Source organism: Wyeomyia smithii, chromosome 3 (genome assembly GCF_029784165.1).
Source record: "Wyeomyia smithii strain HCP4-BCI-WySm-NY-G18 chromosome 3, ASM2978416v1, whole genome shotgun sequence".
Classification (NCBI taxonomy): Eukaryota; Metazoa; Arthropoda; class Insecta; order Diptera; family Culicidae; genus Wyeomyia; species Wyeomyia smithii.
Window position 1 is genome coordinate 176,302,151 of NC_073696.1, and position 20,783 is coordinate 176,322,933.

At 35.5% G+C, this 20,783-nt stretch overlaps 1 protein-coding gene across 18 annotated transcripts in view; it reads right to left on the reverse strand.

The window, feature by feature from the left end:
* Positions 1–18,738, reverse strand: part of LOC129732487 (fasciclin-2) — a 126,419-nt gene extending 107,681 nt beyond the window's left edge. For 5 of the 18 annotated variants that reach the window (XM_055693413.1, XM_055693411.1, XM_055693409.1 and 2 more), the window contains exons 1-2: positions 18,496–18,668; positions 17,624–17,933 (exon numbers count right to left, since the gene is read on the reverse strand). In XM_055693413.1, coding sequence (XP_055549388.1) covers positions 17,624–17,687 — 64 coding nt within the window. In that variant the 5' untranslated portion in view covers positions 17,688–17,933; positions 18,496–18,668. Of the gene's footprint in view, positions 1–17,623; positions 17,934–18,495 lie in introns of all 18 variants that reach the window. The other 13 variants (XM_055693396.1, XM_055693414.1, XM_055693401.1 and 10 more) reach the window with 12 other exon arrangements.
* Between the last annotated feature and the right edge of the window lie 2,045 nt (positions 18,739–20,783).

Sequence of the window (20,783 nt, forward strand, 5' to 3'; positions counted from 1 at the left end):
AAACAAACCGTTTTTGTAATTGATGTTGATGAAAATGGTTATCGTGGAGTTTATTTAAAGATTTTTGTCTCTTAACATGATATTACTATGCACACATTCTGATTGGATAAAGATTATTATCAGAAGCGTCAGCGCTTCGGCAATTTAAATAATCCATTCCAACCATAAACCTATTTTTAACACTGTTTTAAAATTTAAAAAACGCAAAGGTAAGTTTCGGCGAACATATTATCATCAGTTCGTCATCAATATGCGAAAACAGCCGCAAGCATCGCAGCACACCAAATAACCCGTCTTGAATCAGTATGACAAAAGATTCCAACAACTAACAATGAAAGGTTAGCAAAAGGCATTTTATGCCCATTCACATCTTTAGGTTTCTCATGAATAACCCATCAGTTCTCATCAACGTATAGAGGAAGACAAGATGCAAAAGGACGATAAACGCTCTAAGAGACCTTTACGTTCAGGTTAACCTCTTTTTGAAACTCCTTTGTATGTGGTAAAGCAGACTTGAACTGAGCACAGGAGGGCAGACATATGTTACACTACCCGTGCAGGACCATCCACTTATATGCGCACCTTTGTAACAAACTGCAATCAAAAGAGTAGTTGCATCTTAAGTTTTGAGCTACAAGAATTATACAGCAAAACCACAAATTATAAACTAGAGCAAAATTGTAAAAAGGCCATTTTTGTTCGCGCATTTGGCGATGTTTTTCCAATCATTTGTATCCGCTATATTCGTTATTGATTTACATTGTTTTATTAGTCGAGAGTACGAATGGATGTGTGAGAGTAGACCATTCAAAATGTTCATGTAGGTAATTTCAGAATACATATAGAGATAAGCATGATGGGTATATATCAAACAATTCTTATATACACTAAAGTCGCCTTTACGCGGGGGATACGTGCCGCGTAAAAAAAACCCCGTAAATTCCGGAATCCGCGTAAAAATAAACCGCGTGAATTCCGGAATCCGCGTAAATTCCGGAATCCGCGTAAAAAACCGCGTAAATTCCGGAATCGGCGTAAAAAAACCAGCGTTAATTCTGCATTCCGAGTGAAGGGAAACCGGAATCCGCGCAAAAAAAAATACAGCGTAAATTCCGGAATCCACGTAGAAAAAAACGCGTAAATTCCGGAATCCGCGTAAAAAAACCGCGTAAATTCCGGAATCCGCGAAAAAAAACGCGTAAAAAAGCCGCGTAAAAAAAACTCGCGTAAAAAGCGACCTTAGTGTACATTTCTTTGAATTAAATTACTCCATTATGTCGAAATGAGGATCCTTTGTATATTACCTTTCCTACTAACACAATATCTTTAAGGTAATTGAATCCAAAAATGGCCGACTTCGAGTCACCACTTCGAATTTTCGAAAGCACAAGATTCGGAAATAGTTAATGCGTTCCCTGTGAAAATGCTATTTTATGTTTGCTGTGGTGAAGCAAACATAAAATAGAATTTTCATTAGGAAACGCAATGAGTATTCCCGAGTCTTGTGCTTCTGAAAATTCGAAGTGGTGACTCGAAGTCGACCATTTTTAGATTCAATGAGGTTTCACCTTAATCCTGTAATTTTTATGACGGTAGTATGGATTTACTGTACCTTAAGTAGACGTTGAACCAAAATTCCTACCCCCTTTCCCCCTGGCGATTGTAAGGACGTAGCCAGGTATCCTACAAAACGATTAGTTTGCAGATAATATTATCTGGCAAAAAGATACTAGTTGCAAGTTTCTTGCCTGTGACAATAGATGATGTTTTAGCGAAATTTTTATCAGGGTATTTTTCCTATGTTGGTCACCTGCGATTTGACCTATCCCATATGGTAACTATGCTATTATTAATTGGCTCTGAAATAATAAAATTGCATAGAAATTTATTTTCAGAATTATAAAAAAATACTACATACAAAAGTTTAAGATCAGTAGCTTATAATATTTCCAGTTTGAGTACAAAGTTAGAATATCATTCGAATCAGGCGTATCAGAGGTCCCTGTCTTGTGAAACTCTCGACCATTGAAAATAGGTTTTTGACAAGTGATAAATCTGCAGCATCCAAATTGCATTTTAAATGATCGGTGAACCCCGGAATAATACGTTTATTCGTCTTACTGTCGAGCAGGCTTGTCTTTTTTCCTCAGAAAAACATTGCAGTGTAAAAGATTATCTTCCACTGTGAACAACTTCTCTCACACTAGTGAGCAAAGCTACACATTTGCTTGGAGAGAGCAGCGAATCGTGTGTATCTGAGGAAGCCTTCATGTGAAAAAATACCGCGGTAGAATCTGAAGTATCTCGCTAATAAGATAAAAACTGGTGAGAGCTTTTTCACACGAAAAGACATTACGCTCTATAACTACAAAACAGATTTCATCGCAAAGCTCCTATTGTGTGTCTCTTAAGCATATATCAAACGAGGAGAGCATACAGGTAAAAAGCAAATTGCGTTCTTCGCCCGTCACGTATGTTTGCTCTTCGAATATTGTCGAATTTATCTCAGCAGTGCACACTGCGGTGTACTTCTTTGAATTCTCCTTAAAGTGATTCCACTCTTGTTTCGCTCAGCTGTGCTGTAAGTAGCAAAGTATAAGTGTTTGGTGCGAGCAGCCGAAACAAAGCACAAAACAAAAAAAAGTATAGTAAAGAAAAAAAGTATAGTGGTTTATTTTTTTTTTATTTGATTCAAAGGAGTTGTTTTGAGTTCCAGTTTTCTTGAGATTGAATGTAGGACCACTTTTTATCACAGACTTTCAAGCTGAAATTTGCAGTCACATCATTGTTTATACATTGTACTCATCTAAATGAAAATATTCAACTTTAGTTTTTCGCATAAAATTTACGAATCAAGCGTAATTACTACCGTATACGTACCAGGGCTCCACGTTTTCGAAGCATAACAAAAAAACGGAACATTTCACGTAGTCTTTTTGTTTCGACCAGTTTCATTTTCATTTCAATTCCTCTGGCTACTATCATCGAAACACGATGAACATTTTTTGGCTATCAAACCGTTTTTGATAACGAGATTCTTCTACGTCTAATGTTCATGGGTTCAATGCGAATGAAACTGAAGACTATTTCAATTGACGTAATAACTAACGCAAAGTATAATTCATTGCATTTTTATAGCATGTCATTTTAAACTAGTACCGCGTCACGTCATTCGGTGATACTTTTTAAACGTGCAAGCAGTTTTTAGTGCCGATGTTGATGGTTAAATCTAAATCATTCACATCATATCGGGCCATTTCACCGCTTATGCCCCATGTCAATTTCAATTGAAAATTGTCAGGTAATGATGACGATGACCTTCGCTTTCAATTAAAAATCATTTTTTTTACCTTATAAATAATTGTCTTAAACTTATAATTAACAATATCAACATGCCGTATTTTGGGCGATTTCTTATGGTACAAACAAAAAAAAACTGAGTCAAACTTAGTAATCGGTCAGAGAGTTTTTTGTACGAAGCTCATTGCTTAATTTCTCGACCTTTTACAAATTTCGAATTCTTTTTATGTCCAGGGTTATCAAAGTTAGCAAAGGGGGTGGCAAAAAATAAATAACACCGAGACGAAAAAAAAAGAAATATCTTTGATCAAAGTTTGTGTGCAAGTTTGTAACGTTTGTAACTTGCACTCAAATAAATGTTGAAAAATAACACTTTATTATTTTTATTATTTATTTCGCTTGCCTTTCGACGACACTCGCTGTCACCTGAATTGTTTGTTGCTAAATTAAGCATTTATGCTGTCGAAAAACCAATGAAATGAACAAAACGGTTTGAGCTTTTTTTTCTTCCCCTTTCAATATTCAAGATTCAAGAATGAAAATAAAATTTGTAACGGCCTTATTCATCAGCACGAAGGAAAATTATGCCGCGTCAAAAATGCATGCTAATTACTAAAACGTATCGTTGGACATATACCTATACACTGTTATTGCAAGTAATAAAGTTTCAAGGCCTTTCGCTGCAGTCTCCAGGTCTGCGCTGAAAACGGCCATCATAACAAACTGCAGCAAACAACATCAACTAGACTAGGTACAACTTTGGGAAGCAATGTTAACACTTGACCTAGCAGAGCAGTCAACCGATCATTTGAGAAGAAAATACTGGGAAAATTTCGCTGGCACAAAAAATAGATACAGTCGCGATGAACAAGAGACGCATGACTAGGCATACAAATCGATGCTAGTCCGGAAATGTTTTCACGACACAGAAGACAGTGTACAGCTGCGAGAAAGCAACAGCAGCAGCCAAGTGAAACCTCGAGCAAGTGAAAATAAGTTATGTTTAGCAGCGTGGGAGATTTCTGTGGCGACTTTGAAAGTGAATGGAATGAAGCATTCGAGTCTAGAGGCTGTAGTTTCAATTGAGATCAATTAGTAAATAAGGGTCAGTAACTAATAGTTTAAGCATTAATTACTTTCAAAGTTACGATTTAGATTTTAGAAATATAATTTCAAATGCATACCAGCTTCAATTCAGAAGAAAACTCGTGCAAAACAGATTTGACACCTACGCTTTTGTTTAAAAATAATTGCATATTTTATATATGCATATAATCCCAAAGTTAATGATTTTTTTTTTTTTTTTTTGTTGGACAAGAGATTTTGTAGATTGGTTGGCTAATTCAGCCCGTGTATAGAAGCAAAAACGATTTTTTGTTTCTTAATCCGACAGTTTCGGTGACTTTCTAAAAGGTGAAATAAAGTCACTGAAACTGTTGGATTAAGAAACAAAAAATCATTTTTACTTCTGGCTTACTACAAAATTAATCGCTACAGTCGACAAACAAACAATTTCAAAGGATTTTGAATAATTAAGGCAATTCAAATATTTACTTTTAATAATAGCTGAGAAAAAATTTTGACATAAAACTTTGGGCTCGAACAACGATTACATCTCCTCCGCCAAAGCGTATTGGTGCTTTACTGTTTCTTATCTTTGATATTATTTTGCTTTGAACAACAAGGGACTATTGGTGTCAGAGTGCCACAAATATTTTGAACGACAGTGTAATGAAGTATGTATCCAGTTTATTTCATTGACAGTAGATGAAGCAAGCATAGTTTTGGCAAACTTTTGACGCTTTCCAGTTGACGTGGAAAACCAAATATTAACGTAAATATAAATTGAATTTACGGAGCAATTTCTTACGATCAAATTTGAAAGCTCAATTCAGAAAGAGGCAAATAATTGAAATATTTTTTGACAAGATACAATATTAACTAGTTAAGCGTCTTACTGAAATAATGTAACGCATGGAGGAAGAAAGAGGGGTTGAGTCTTCGTTACTTATTGTTACATAGTGGGAGGGGGGTTGGTTGAGACAGTTAATGTGATGTTTGCTCAAAATTTGAAGGGGAAGATAGATTGTTCAGCGTTACGTAATTTTAGGGAGGGTGTTATATCGAACGTTACTTATTGTTACAAATCTAGATTTTTAGCGTTACGTAATTTTCGCAAGACGCCTAATAACCTTTTTGTTTCTGCGAAGATGTAACCAGTTGTAATTTTTTTCTTATTCAGTTTCATTCTGTTGTCAACTAAATGAAATATTTTATCCTGTCCATTAAACAAAACACCGGATGATCTGTGCTGCTATCATCGTTGTAAAAAGATTGGATTCTGCATGCAGAATGGTAGGTATGCGAAACAAAATGAAAAAGCGTTCATACGTCATATGGGATTTTACTTAGCAACGAAACGATTTAACGGTTTCATCGTGTCGATGCACAAGCGCAGCACACATGAACAAGCATTCGCATATTTAACCGCCAAATAATTTATGCGGATCGTACAATTTAAAATTCATTACATTGACTTGAATTCATTAGTGTACGCCGCTCTATTAAGCTAGAGGGCTTGAGCGCTGGAATTTTGGGAAATATAATTTAGTCTATCTGACTGAATTCGTGCTACTGGATTGCACACAGAGAAATCCCACGTGCTTCGATATCGATTGCCTTGTATAACTCTGCTGGATTCTGAACGCAGGAATACACCTGCCTGTGGCAGTTTGCTGTGAATGACGTTTGGTACATTATTAATTCGTTGATATATTCCTTTGTTTTAATTGCCACAAAAAGTCAAACCAAACGCGGTTATGACTCGTTCTCAGACAACAGTTGATCGAAAATCGCGGTTAATTAGTAGCCTCGAGCAGTACAAATGTCTGGGGCGTCTTTTGATATAATAATAAGATATGAGAATGCTTAATTAAAATATAGTAATTACAAAGCAAACAGAAAATACAACTGTCTATGCGGATAACGTGGTTTGTCATTGTTGTTTGGATTTTGTTCGTAACGTATTAGTAGAACGTTAACCTTGGAAAAGCAAAGCAACAAGCAGGAGGTGAACTAATATTGTTTTCTAAATCAATAATACGCTCATCGACACTAAATATTAGAAATATGTATACTAGTGGGTACAATTTCGCTAAGTAAGCTGGGTAGCGAATTATTAGTGTCGCTAATATTTTGTCCATCAAAACACTAATCGCTCATTCGCTAAAAAGGTAAGAAAACAGGACAAAAATACTCATGAAAACAGTGGATTGTTGTAGGCGAGCCTAAAATGCTTCGAACGATATTTTCAAATGGTCTGAGAAAGTTACTCCTATCACGTACCTATGCTTTATTCAAACAACGTTCAATTGTCTTAATACTAGTAGTAATACTAGTCCCTTCTCTACAAGACAAGCACAAATTTATCTTTTTACTGTAAAATGGGGCTTTACTTATCGTACCAACCACAGAGCGTTTAGAAAAAACAAGCTCCAAGTAATTGAGATTAGAGTTTGACGACGACAAAAGTTTCTTCAAGTTGCAGTACACTTGAAATTTCTGTAACTTTGATTCTACTTTTGCCATTCAAATATTAATCGATTGAAAAAATATGTGATTTAAATAGGAATATAGTGTTATATTTTCCAAAAAAAGAAATTACGTTTGATTTGTCTCGTTTTCATAAAACCCTAACCTTCGAGTGCTCTGATGAGCAATAAATTCAACCATCAATGATTTCAAGTCATCATTTAGTCAAAGTTAGAAGAAATGGAATGTAAATAGGTACGTTAGTTTCATAATTCGTTTCAGTCAATCAATATTTCTTTTCATGCACAAACAACAACCTCCAGTGCGATCATTCTTTAATATCACAAGCTTTGCATTTTCAATGCTATGCGCTGAGTCATCACTCTCTTCATTGGATCCATCCGGTCACCTAACATTGATATTCTCCCACAATGTGTTCAAAATCAAAGCTCCTAAGTTTGTAAACAAGCCTCAAGAAATCTTAAGTCATATTTCCTGCAACCAGATACACTGAGGCGGCTTCGAATGGCTCCAACGCGGCAGCATAGAAAGAGACTAGAAGTACTGCTGTCAACGATCGAATATTAAACATAACAAGACAGGCTGAGCTGGCAAAAAACGAAGTGCTCAGATCGACAAGTCGAAATGGCAAACTTGTTTACATAAGCATTCTTTTCTTCGTTCCCACAATGTGTGCAACAGCAGTCAGCTCTTTTGGGTACGGCGTCTGAAAATAGCATGACGCACAATGGGAGCAACAAATAATCAAAAAGCAAAAATAAAAGTTATCATCAATAATTCAACATGAGAAGAGCAGAATAAAAAAAAATAATACGAATGTTTCATAATTACCAGTATTTCTATCAAAAGGCTTATGAACTATGAGCTGATATAAAATAGTTGTAAAAACTATGAATGATTCCACCGTGCATAACCATTGAAATATGGCGGATTACGGGACTGCTGAAAGCACACAACGAGAGTGAAAAAACCGAGCCAGTAATCCTCAACAATATTGAAAAACGAGATGTTTCCTCTGATACTTGAAATGTTTACCCCTGCAGCGCTCCAACTGTTATACGATCGTTTCCACTTGTAGACAAAACATATGGGGATCCTGTTGCAATTGTTCGGCTCAACCGATGTTCTCAATTCTTGGTAGCCCTAATGGGTCTTACCCCCAAGCATCTATACCACATGAGCCTCCGTCTGGCGTTCACTTTCTCTCACTTCTTGGTCTTTAGCATGCGCGAGATTAGCATACTCTTGGGTAAAATTATTTACTATGTTTTCCAGCATCGGCGGTGATTATAATTCGATGACGATAAACGTCTACTTGAAATTCAAAGTACCCCATTATTGAGTACCCCATCCTGAAACGCGATTTTCATTTCTTCACCGATTGTCGTCGCCTAAGGTGTTCATATAGAGTATACCGTATAGCGTAGACGGTTTCTCTTTAGAATGGATCAATCTAGGTTAATGCTGTCATTACACTAACCTCTGACACCATTATGTAAACCTTTTTTCTGTATATAGACCAATCACTGCGACCAGTAACCTTGTTTTATTGTGATATTACCGGTATTGCTAATTACAATATCCGGAAAGAGAATTATACCTTTATTTAGTCAATTTTATTATAGGAGATACTTCGTTTTACAAAAAGGAAGTCATCGTGGTATTGTGAAATTAGGCCTTTGGCACCGAATCGCCTAATTCGACTAAGATTCGAATCCATCTCGAACCGCTTATCAAACAGACTACGAATTATACAAGTTGAGGTTAGTCTTTTTCTAAATGGCAATAATCACTGATATTTCAATGGCAATATCGTTAACCCTGGTGGTCTGAAGTAGTGCTGGGACTTTTAACCGGATATATTCGTGATCCGGTTATCCGAAGCTCGAATCACGGATGGGTGAACGAATACTATTCGGATGACCGAATATCCGGATACGGATAATCGAATAGTCGGATAATCGGATGTCCGGATATCCGCATTTTTTTTTCTGTCGGATATCCGGTTATTCGACTTTTCGAAAATCCGGATATCCTGCCGGATAATATCCGGATATCGGATTGATCCGGATATTGGATATTTGTCGGATATCCGAGGTCGGATATTCGGATATTTCAATCCGGATAGTCCCAACACTAGTCTGAAGTCACGTAAAGTGCTATTTATTGTTAAGTGTTTTAGTTTTATTACTGATCTCTTCTCTGACATTCAAGCCACATGTTAGTGCACTGTTGCCTGCCATATTTATGTTAGTCATCTACATGATCATATTTTGATCAATTTTTGTGATCATTACGAATTTCAACTTAATCTATAACTCCAGTTTTTATATTTTATTATTCTGATTATTTTCTATTTCTCGTTTTAACCGTTCATTTTTTTCCTCTTAGATTTCTGTACATAAACTCTAGCAAGATCTTTTGATACACGAATGCCTAAGCGTTTTGTCAGGTAACATGTAATAAAAAAACAGGTTTAGCTGTTTTAGTGTTGTTTTAACCGTAGAACTACGACCCATTTTTTTAGGAACCAATATTTTCAAACACGAGTTTTCGTGAGTTTTTTTATAGGGGTGTTTTGTGATGAATAATTTACTAAAATTTATTCAGAATTTATTTTGTGTGTTCTGTCTCAAACGGTGACATATCAACACTATTGCACCTATTTTATATTTTGATTCATGAATAGATTGTAATTGCTTTCGCAATTAAGTGAATATATTTGTAGGAAAATTGTGAACCTACTTGTCAAGTAAAGAAATGGATTTAAAATTAAACCTAAACCCAATCTTACATTTATCCTATTGACCATAAAGTGAGCTAATCGTTGTAATTGAGGGTCGCCACGATTTTTTCGAAACTTATTGGTATTTTGGTTTGACATATTTTCTTATTTTTCCACATTAGTAAGCCTGTGTAGTTCATTCGGGCTATCGCTGGATTAGCACGAATCAACTACACAGACTTCAATATTATTTTCAGAAGTTTATTCTGAATCATTTGAAGCATATCCTTTCTGATTGTCCAACAACTCGTTCAGATGGGGTCTGCATATAACATTGCTGGTCTAAATATTTGTTTATTAATTAACAGTTTGTTTTTGAGACAAAGTTTAGAATATCTTCTGATGAGAGGATATAATTTATGTATTTATTGCACTTTGTTTGGATATTCTGAATGTGCTGCTTGAAAGTAAGATTTTTATCATAAACTAGCCCTGAATATTTAACTTGGTCAGACCAATTTAAGATTGCACCGTTCATCTTAACATCGTGATTTTTGGTAGAAAGTTTTGGTCATCTTAACATCGTGATTTTGGTAGAAACGAAATTATTGGTTTATGAAAAAATGATTAGTTATATTTTTGATGCACTAGGAGATATCTTCCATTTTTGCAAATATGATGAAAATATATCTAGATGTTTTTGCAGCTGACTACATATGACACGAATGGTGGTAAATCAGGAAGATCAAAGGTAAAAACATCATATAAGATTGGGCCCAGGATACTTCCTCGAGGTACACCAGCTCTAACAAGCCAGAGGAATAACCTTCAGATTTATTAGTACGAATGAATTTAGTTACTCTAAGTAACTGATGAATAGTCGAATGCCTATGGAGACAAATCGCGCGAAATGACCGATGGTCGAATATCACAGGTGGAGAGATTTTTTACACCCATGAGTTACATTCAAAAAGGGCGTATGCCTTTTGGCACAGGTTTCATTCGAAGCATTGTAGTCCAGAAACCGTTGGTTGTATAGAAAAACTGTCTGAGAATGAGTTGTAGGGAATTAAAAATGCACCATAAAAAAAATATACACTGTACAAAAAAAAATTTTTTTGACCAAAAAATAAATTAAAAATAAACATTTAATTTCAATTTAAAAAAAAAAGAGTTGAATATTTTTTTATACGCAAACTTTTTAAAAAAAAGTCCAGGATGGAGAAATGAAAAATATTTATTTTATGGTAGATTAATAATTTTATAAAAATTCTAATTTAAACATTTTTCAAAATATTTGTATTTTGATGATTTTAAAAGATGCAGAAAGTCATTTTGAATCAAAAAGCTCTTGGTAGTAAACATTTTAAAGGCATCGGTTTTCGAGTTATTTTAAATTTAAGCTCGAAAAATTATTAATATTTCGGAAAATACACGTTCTTCTTAATTGCTGCTTGATTAAAAATATACAATGGTCCCTTCTCACTGCTCGATACCGGGTAATGAGAAAGCGGACTCTTTGGCTAAGTGGGCGCAACAAACGGTGATATTTATGAAAGACCAATTGCCTTTAATGAATTTTTCGCACTTGTACGTCAGAATACGATCATCAGTTGGCAAAATGCTTGGACCAGAGGGGAATTGGGAAGGTGGTTACATTCCATAATCCCCAAAGTATCGACGAACCCGTGGTTCAAGGGGTTGGATGTAGGTCGGGATTTCATTTGCGTGATGTCCCGGCTTATGTCCAATCACTATAGATTTGACGCGCTCCTCCGTCGTGTTGGGCTCGGGGAAAGTGGTATCTGTGCCTGTGGTGAAGGTTATCACGACATAGAGCATGTGGTTTGGTCATGCCCTGTACACCGTGACGCCAGGTCTAAATTAATAGCTTCCCTGCAGGCCGAGGGTAGACAGCCGGCTGTTCCTGTTCGTGATGTCTTGGCGAGCCGTGACCTATCCTACATGTCCCTTATATACGTTTTCCTGAAATCCATCCACGCCCCAGTCTAGTCCCGTTCCCCTCCGTCTACACCCAACAAAACGACAAGAACACGTTTGAACCTTAAGCACAAAACCAGCAACCAGACCCCGCACAATAGAACCAGGACCCAAGGACTACGAGCCTCTGTCCCAACTCACGACATCGTGGCTCAGCAGAACGAATCCATACATGCCATTCGACGATTATCAGACGACCATTGAACAACAAAACACTGATTGGAAATCCCATGCTAGTTTTAAGTTAGACTTAATTTCAGCTCGTAGTCGGCAGCGAGGATAAAAAATTTGCTTTAGTTTTTAAGTCATCAGATATAATTGGCGCCGTTAAACATTAAATTGTATTCGTGCCGTGTCAAATAAATGTTATGTGAAGAAAAAAATAAAAATATACAATTCATTCTTTGGCAACAAAACGATTGGATAAATAGCTCAAGCGCTAAACCTTAGCCTACCTACACGTTCCCCTTGCCGAATGTTTTATAAAAAAATATGTTTGTCGTGCAACACTACCTACTTGTTTACTAATAATAACTGTTTGTAAAGTACGCAACCAGTAACTACTGGGTTACCTATAATATCTGTTTTCGTATATAAATACGTTTGCACTACTCCAGATGAGTTAGTAACAGTTTCCATTTTGTGAAGATGAATAAAGTGAAACTGGAATACACCAAGCCCAAATGCTGTAAACCCTTTTCTGATCATCGGTGCTCATCAAGCTTACGCAAATTAAAAAAAAAAACGTTATTGCAAAATTAAAAATATTGAACAGTCAAGCTCATTTTAATACGTCTTTATCAATTTGTGATTCGTGTAGTTATTGGAATAATAGTCAAGCCACCATTCATCCCTTCGTTGTTTACTATTCAGAATCTGGAACACTTAAGAATATCAGCTTCATCATAATATCGGAAGTACTCCATCATGATACTGTTGCGGTTCAGGTGTTTGTTGCCAAATTAATGAGTTTTTTGAAAACAACAATACAGTTGAAAAAAGCGATATTAATGTCTGATGGAGCTGCCTCACAATATAAAAATAGAAAAAACTTTGCAAGTCTTTGCAAGTTCAAAACAAAATATATCGTCGATGCAGAAAGGCATTTTTTTTGCGACTTCTCATGGTAAAGGCCCATGCGATGCAATTGGTGGCATATTAAAACGAATGGCAGGAAATGCAAGTTTAGCTAAAGAACATGAACATCCTATTACAAGCGCAAAAGAATTGTATGATTGGTCTAATCAGCAAAATAATAAAAATTCATCAAAAATGTCATTTAATTGGGTATCATATGAAGAATATAAACAAGGAGTAACAGAATGGAGCATTATTTTCAAAAAATCTTTAATAATAGCTGCCACACAAAAGTATTACTCTTTTGTTCCGATTTCAGAAAATAAGATACAAACGAAGCTGTTTTCAGAAGATGACGAATCATTTACTTATGATGTATATAAAATATAAGGTGAAACTAGTTCTGTAAAGTATCTATGTCATAAAAAAATATGTTCCTAAGATAATAAAACTCGAAAAAAAATATTTGATTCTTATATATATTTATATTACTTAGAACATCCAACTCTTTTCTTGAGAACCGTTTGCCCAATCGTTTTGTTGTCAAAGAATGAATTGTATATTTTTGATCAAGGATTCCAATAAACGTATGGTTTTTGCTGGAGAACCATGGACAAATTAAGAAAAACGTGTATTTTCCTAAATAATTATAATTTTTCGAGCTTAAATTAGAAATAACTCGAAAACCAATGCCTTTAGAATGTTTACTACCAAGAGCTTTTTGATTCAAAATGACTTTCTGCATCTTTTAAAATCATCAGAATACAAACATTTTGAAAAATGTTTGAATTATAATTTCCATAAAAAAATTAATCTACCATAAAAAAATTATTTTTCATTTCTCCATCCTAGACTTTTTTTAATAGTTGCGTATTAACGTCAAGTTTCTTTAAAAAAAAATTAAACAAAAATTCAACTTTTTTTTTTAAATTGAAATTTAATGTTTATTTTTATTTTTTTGGTCAAAAAAATTTTTTTTTGTACAGTGTATATTTTTCATGGTGCATTTTTAATTCCCTACAACTCATTCTCAGACAGTTTTTCTATACAACCAACGGTTTCTTGGCTACAATGCTTCGAATGAAACCTGTGCCAAAAGGCATACGCCCTTTTAGAATGTAACTCATGGGTGTAAAAAATCTCTCCACCTGTGAAAAATGCTCAGTTTGCTAAGCCAAATACGTGTGCAAAGTTTCATTCAAATCAAAAATGGTCGATTAAATTTTCGCGTATTTCCAGGCGATTTGAAAGGATTTTGCTCTAAGGCAAAAACTAAGCTGCTCATTTGCAAAAATTAAATTTTCATTGATATGTGTCATCGTTTTATTGAGAGTTACTTTTTCAACCAGTTTGCTTATAGAAGACTAGACTAGACTTGATGCTTCAGCTGGATTTTCTTCAGGTTTTAAAATTGGAGTGACTTTGGCATTTTTCCATTTTAAGGGAAAATATGCTAATTCAAAGCATCTGTTATACATGCTCACCAAGAAAATTAAAGAGCTTCCGGGAAATCTTTTGAGGATATATCTCCTGATGCTTTCATGTTTTAGAAGTTCTTGACAATAGTTCGTATTTCATTCAATTTGTTTCCAGTACCTCTTCAGCAACAAATTGTTGAGTGGTGATCTGATCATACTTTTGTGATCCTACTTCGTTATCAATAGGACTCATTACATTCAAACTGAAATTATGAACAAGTTTTTGAGTTTTTTGTTCATTTGTAAGAAAAATGTGGTCACCATCTTTAAGAACTGGAAAATTTCAAAAACTTCCAGAAAGGTTTGGTTCCGTTGTAAATCTTTAAAAATAACTTTCAAAGCAGACCCGATCAGAAAGCCAACACAAAAATGTAACAGAGGCTGTTAGTTTGTTATGTGAAAAACCTTTCAGGTTGTGTTATAATTTTGATACCGTTAGGTGTTAAAATAACAGAAATTATAACAAAAAATATTCTAATAATATCAAACCCATATCAAACTTTGTTACTAACGTATCAGTTTTCTAACAAAATGAGATAGCAAATAGAACATTATAATAACAATCATTGTTATAAACAACAGGTTTTGATAGAGACGAAAAAATTTTTAGATTTGTTTCAGAACAACTCCATTTCATGATTTGTTATTATAACTCATTCAGATTCAACTTTGTTATCCAAAGCGAATGGGAAAATACTACATCGTATCAAAATATGTTATTTGTATCTCCCGTTGATAGAATTTTGTAATTTTTTAGTTATGCTCTTCTGATCGGGGAATCACGAGAGCTTTGATACTGACGTCTCCGTATGTTCTTCAAACGTATAAGAAGTGGAAGCTCGTTGTCAATAATTGGTGTATTAAATTTCACTCTAGCCTCAGGAACTGATAAGTTCCGAGCATTGATAATTAAACTGCACAAATCATTGAATGCTCTGTCAATTTCAGCACTATTTTGTGAAACAATGTCACAATTCAAGCTTTCTTCGATTGGGGTACGATATCAATCCCAATTGGCCATGTGATAATTAAACACAGACCTAGTGGAATTTAAAACATTTTCACGGGACATTGAAAAAATTATAGGAAGATGATCAGAATCAAAATCAGCATGGGTTTATAAATCACTGCATAAATGATTTTGATTTGTTAATATCAAATCAATTGTGGTTGGATTCCTAACAGAAGAAAAACACGTAGGACCATTTTACATTGGAATTGCTCTATCATTATTCGATATTTTGCATTAAAATCACCAATGATAAATAATTTAGATTTATTTCTCGTAATTTTCTGTAAATCTCTCTTGAAATGATTTTGCTGCTCACCAGTACATTAAAAAGGTAAATACACAAACTCTCAATAACCTTTGTTTTAAGAAGGGGCAAAACACGATGTTTTATTCGATAGCTATTGCAACTCCACCTCCGACATTAATTCTGCCAAACCATATTAAGGTTTCTTTTTAGTTTATTGTTAGACTTTTAAAGCGTTTCAGTCACAACTGCAATATGCACATCATGGACTGCTAGAAAATTAAAAAAAACACATCTTCTTTCGCTTTCAAAGAGCGAGCATTCAAATTTAGGAAATTGACAGCATTTTTTAAAAGTCATTGCTGAATTTCCATTTCATAACAATATCAGTTGTAAATTTTATACCTACTTGAACAGCCTAGTACATCGAGTCACAGTTCAACGATGCGGACATTAGCTACAGCATGGATTGTTGTAGGTAGTCAATCTTCTCGGGAGTTGGGTTACCTAAATCAATACTGAGTTTTCGTTAGTTTTTTGCTTGAACGTTGCATCGCAAATGCATCGAAAAAACACTTTCAGCCCTTTTCCGATAGATGGTAGTAGTGATATTTGATTTTGGGAGTTTTCGGCCAGATTGTGTCGTTTTCGACCCGTCATGCTTTAACACGATTTTCATGTAAATGACATCACATAATTCATTGTGATTTTTTTGTTTACACTTACACTCTTTTCATTTTTAACCTTATTGCAAAAATTTTAGGGCAAAAAAATGTTCATTTTTTAAAAGAGTCGAGTTATGAAGATTTTTAAGATGGCGATGACATGTTACAAAACGAATAAGTTTGAAAAATTTCCACATTTTTACAGGGTCGAAAACGACCATCCAACGTAAGGTTAGTTTCCTCCATGTAGGTCTGGCTGCAAAATAGACTGAAACAATTCAATTTATTAAAATTTGGTGAGAATATGAAATGCACAATAACTTGAGTGACCGAATTTCTAATTAGACTAGAACAATACTTACTCTAATTCATAATAATACGTTTGAAATTGACGTTACATTATGAAAGAAACCCCAGGTTCTGTGCCGCAATGCATATTCGTGCATTATTTTCAACATTTTTTTCTCAAATGCAATAGTTCTCAAATTATTGGATAAGCTAACCTCGAAATAATCTTCTCAGTTGTAAAAGTCAAAATTAGAACTGTTGATTTTCGTAGAACCTCGCCTTTTGATTTCTAATTTTTTTAAAGTATTGCAAGAGTGTAGTAATTAGTGTAGTAGGTTTCAAACCAAATACAGTAATGAAAAACCTGCTCCAAGGCAGTCAGTGTACTGTTAACTAGCACACAAAACTGGAACGCAGGGTAGTCATGCTAAAATCAACGCTCAACGACCGGAGGTCAGGCCGAAAATATATATTTTCTATTCCAAATAAACGACAGTGTCAAGACGAGATTTCCCGTCGGGCACAAGAGAAAGCCCAATTGAAGTTCACCAACGAAAGCGAGAAGGAAAATCATTCGAACGAAAATAGAAATTTCCACCACCGTCACCATCAACATCAACATCATGCCAGTCGACAGACGCTGCCAAACGCCAGTAGTTAAGGACCGGTTCAATAATACGTAATTTATATTTGATTCATTCTCAACTTACTCACCACAACCTATGACTGAGAATAAGTATATCATTATTTCTGATCATATAAAATTGTGATTACTCTCCAGCTGCCATTTTTTTAATAATTATAAGCGCATTACGTAAAGCACATGCTGTCCCTTCGTTGTTTGCCATAACATAGACAGTAAGCGACACAATATTAAGCCCAAGAAAATAAAACCACCTCGGACTCCGTGATCGATTTTCATCGGCTTGCAAAGTATCAAAATGTAGTGTACTATTTACTAGCATGTATTGGAATTGTTATTTTTAGAGTTCTGTGTGACTGAAGCATTATGCTATGAGCCATGCAGGAAATTTTATTTCAAGGTTGTCACACTCTTGTTGAAATGTCATATGGACTTGTAGCAACTTTAAAAACGGTGAACAATTCCTAGTAACGTAATGAAGACCCAGATTATCCTGACTTATATCATTTTCTTCTGTTGGCTTTGTAGATGGTATACGAGTAGGGAAGAACGCGTATGTGTTGACTTAGGTATGTATGCTAGCACAATTGCTCCTTGTAGAATGTCGGCATTAGTTATAATCCGTAAAATGTCCTTACCTAGTATCGTTATCCAACAAAATATTGTTGTTGATACGGAATTCAGTTTGACCCCGCTCGCCATTGCCGGGCACTGATGGTTGAGTCGTTTGCTTTAAACTGAAACTAACTATAGGTATGCGTGACTGTTGCCTTTCCGTTTCTCACTGATTCTTGTATCTTGTTTCTTTTCTTCGTTTGTTTTTTTTTTCTCACGAACACCTTTAATTCGTTTGGTGTAGAACCACTACCACCTTGCTCGAAGCTCTTCTGAAAAAAATCACTATTGAACACTAGACTGCATTTTTTGCATAAGCGTTAAAGGCTATTGCTATAGATTGAAAAAAAAAAATACATTTATATCTGGTAACACTACAGGCGTTGTCAATTAATTTCAGTGCTGCATAATTAGAATGGCTTTCACGTAAATAATCCACCTGAGCACCCACAGCCGTTACTCACAGGTGCGCCGGTGTTTGTATGGAAAAGTTGTTTTCAATTTTTTCCCTCTGCGATAACTCACACTAATGTGTAGCACTGCGTTTAGCACAAAGAGCAGGAATCTGTCGCTCGATTGGGCTGACTCAAATGAATAATAGCACTGACTATAATGGCGATTGCAAAACGGCTCCCCTATTCTACAATTTAAGCCGCCACTGGGGATCTGTTCACACGATTGTCGAGTACGCACCCGAAAGTGAATTCAACTGTAGCACCACCCACACCAAGCGGTAGATTTCACCAAATTCAATTTACTTCTGTTGGAGGCGCAACGCGAACGAGTAAACGCCTTGGAAGCTTACGATACCAAACGCAAATTGTGTAACATCCAAGATGCATCTACAATGCATAAACTCGGTTTGTCTTAAATCATTCTACTATAAACTGCTTACTTAGCGGTGAATTGTGCACTCAATTTAACACTTCTGAATGTTATCCAAACGCTAATGTAAGACTCCACCTTTACCCGAACTCTACGGAATAACTTCCCCGCGGAATCCACCGACAGACACTACAAAAAAGCTACGTACCGATCTGTACGACTGCTGGCGCACTATTAAAGAATGGAGTTAGAGCGTACTCTGCAAAACCTGAAGCTTCAATGGTATACCAACACATGCGTAGAATATGAATGATTCATCCTTGCGTACGGTAGAGCGTCAGACACGAACGAAATTTGGCTGTCGAGCTGAGCAACGGCGAAGTTCATCCGAACGTTGTTTTGCTTCGCCACGTTCTGGTGATGGTTCATCCGTTGAACGGTAAACGACTCGGGTGGGCGGCAGCCGGCTTTCATCAACATTTGCGTCCATGGCTATGTGGAAGCCGCCAAAGGAAAACACTTGTTAGATTGTTTTCGTCTTGTTGTGCTTGCTTTCATTTTTTCGTTATTGTTTGGATGCATTTGCACACTGAACCGTTGCATTACAAACTACAATGCTCACACCTGTGTTCGTTCATTCAAATGGGTTTACAAGTTTGTTGTGTCATCAACGGAACGCGCAAAGATAATAACACACAGATAGCTGGAACAGAGCGAAATGTACAATAATGCTGTATGGATTAATCCTTTTGACATCATGATCCTTGCGAAAGAGAGGACTTAATGCTTCTGACTGTCTAACAGCGATCTGATAACGACTTCTTAATTTTTTTCTTTGCTGTTACTTGGATTAACACAAGAAGTCAAATTTAATATCATAAAATTATTAAGTTAACTCTATTTTTGCTGATTTCACGTCATATAAAAAGGTCATGTGTACGGTAAAGTTTTTTATCTCCTGCCTACACAGTGTAACAGGTACACTGGTGTCGTTTTTTCCGCGGGTGGTTTTTATGCGTTTTTTTGAACGGGATATTTCTACAATAACGCGGATTATTTTTCCTCGATTCGGAAGATGGTTTGTACGCGGTATCAAATAAGTTTAGTATGAAAATATCTAATCTAATCTTTTAAATGCGGTATAACCAACCGCGTAAAAAGCGAGCCCAGTGTATGTACGCTTCTCTAAACACCGCGTAGAGTCTCTAATATAAAACTGGTCACGGAGACTCTGGTAAAAAAACCAATGCTCAAAATGTTTCTAAGCCCGCCGATAGAACATTTCAATTTTTATGGTTTATTATCGGGGGCATTTTTTCGAATAAGACACCATGTGGTAACCACAAGTTTTGCCCTAGAGCGTACACTGGAAAAAAATTAAAGATTATAGCTTGTTAACCGTTCCTGCGAATTGCCCTTCGCAAAAAAAATCCAGCGACGAACCAAGCGAGCACTTCCTGTGCGGCATTTCGACACACTTCTACATGCACTAGGGGCTTTAAAATTCACAGGAATGATCTAAAAGCTCTAATCATTTAAAGGCAAGTTTGTCGGTAGCGTAATCACAAGCGTAATGGTTTTGTCGACACCAAAAACATCAACAGACGTCACTTTCAATCCGTCACAGTTTCCCGGAAGCGTATCATCATCCAACAGACAAGGATTTATCTTCAAACCAAGTCAATCAGCTTCCAAAAAGACAAGACGACTAATCCGTTTAGAAATTAAAAGACGTGTACTACCATCAGCAATTGTCAGAACAAAAAAAAAATAATGACGACAGCAACAGGCTTTAAAACTTGACCTAATGCGTCTGCCTTACTCTCAAGTCAACAAACGGTGACGGCTAGTCTACGTGACTCCGAAATAATAAAAACCGTCTGTTGTACCTGCTAATTTTGAAAGAACAACAAAATGTGACTGAAATGCTGTTGTTTGTATGACTACAATTTAATTTTATCTTCGTTCAAGTAATTTTTGATACTAAAAGTAGAGAGCGATTCCAAATAAAATGTCCCAGTTTGAATATTTTTGCTTATTGTCATTTTACATTTGACTAAAACATTGTATGGATGTTCATATGGGCAAAAGATGTCATTTTGTGCTATTGATTTTTTTTTGAATCACGACTCATTTTTGAGAAGCTGTGTTGAAATGCTATGTAGAAAAACTATAGATGATTACATATATTTTTAGAGTCAAACGGTTTGTTTAATCGGTGGGACGTATTCGGCAAAATAGTAGATAATAATGTTGTCTTTCTAATAATTGAATACAAGTTGAAGTTAAAAGGATTAATTTCCCAATAAAACTCTTTTTCTCTCTATTTCTTATAAAAATTACAAAAACAATTACTAA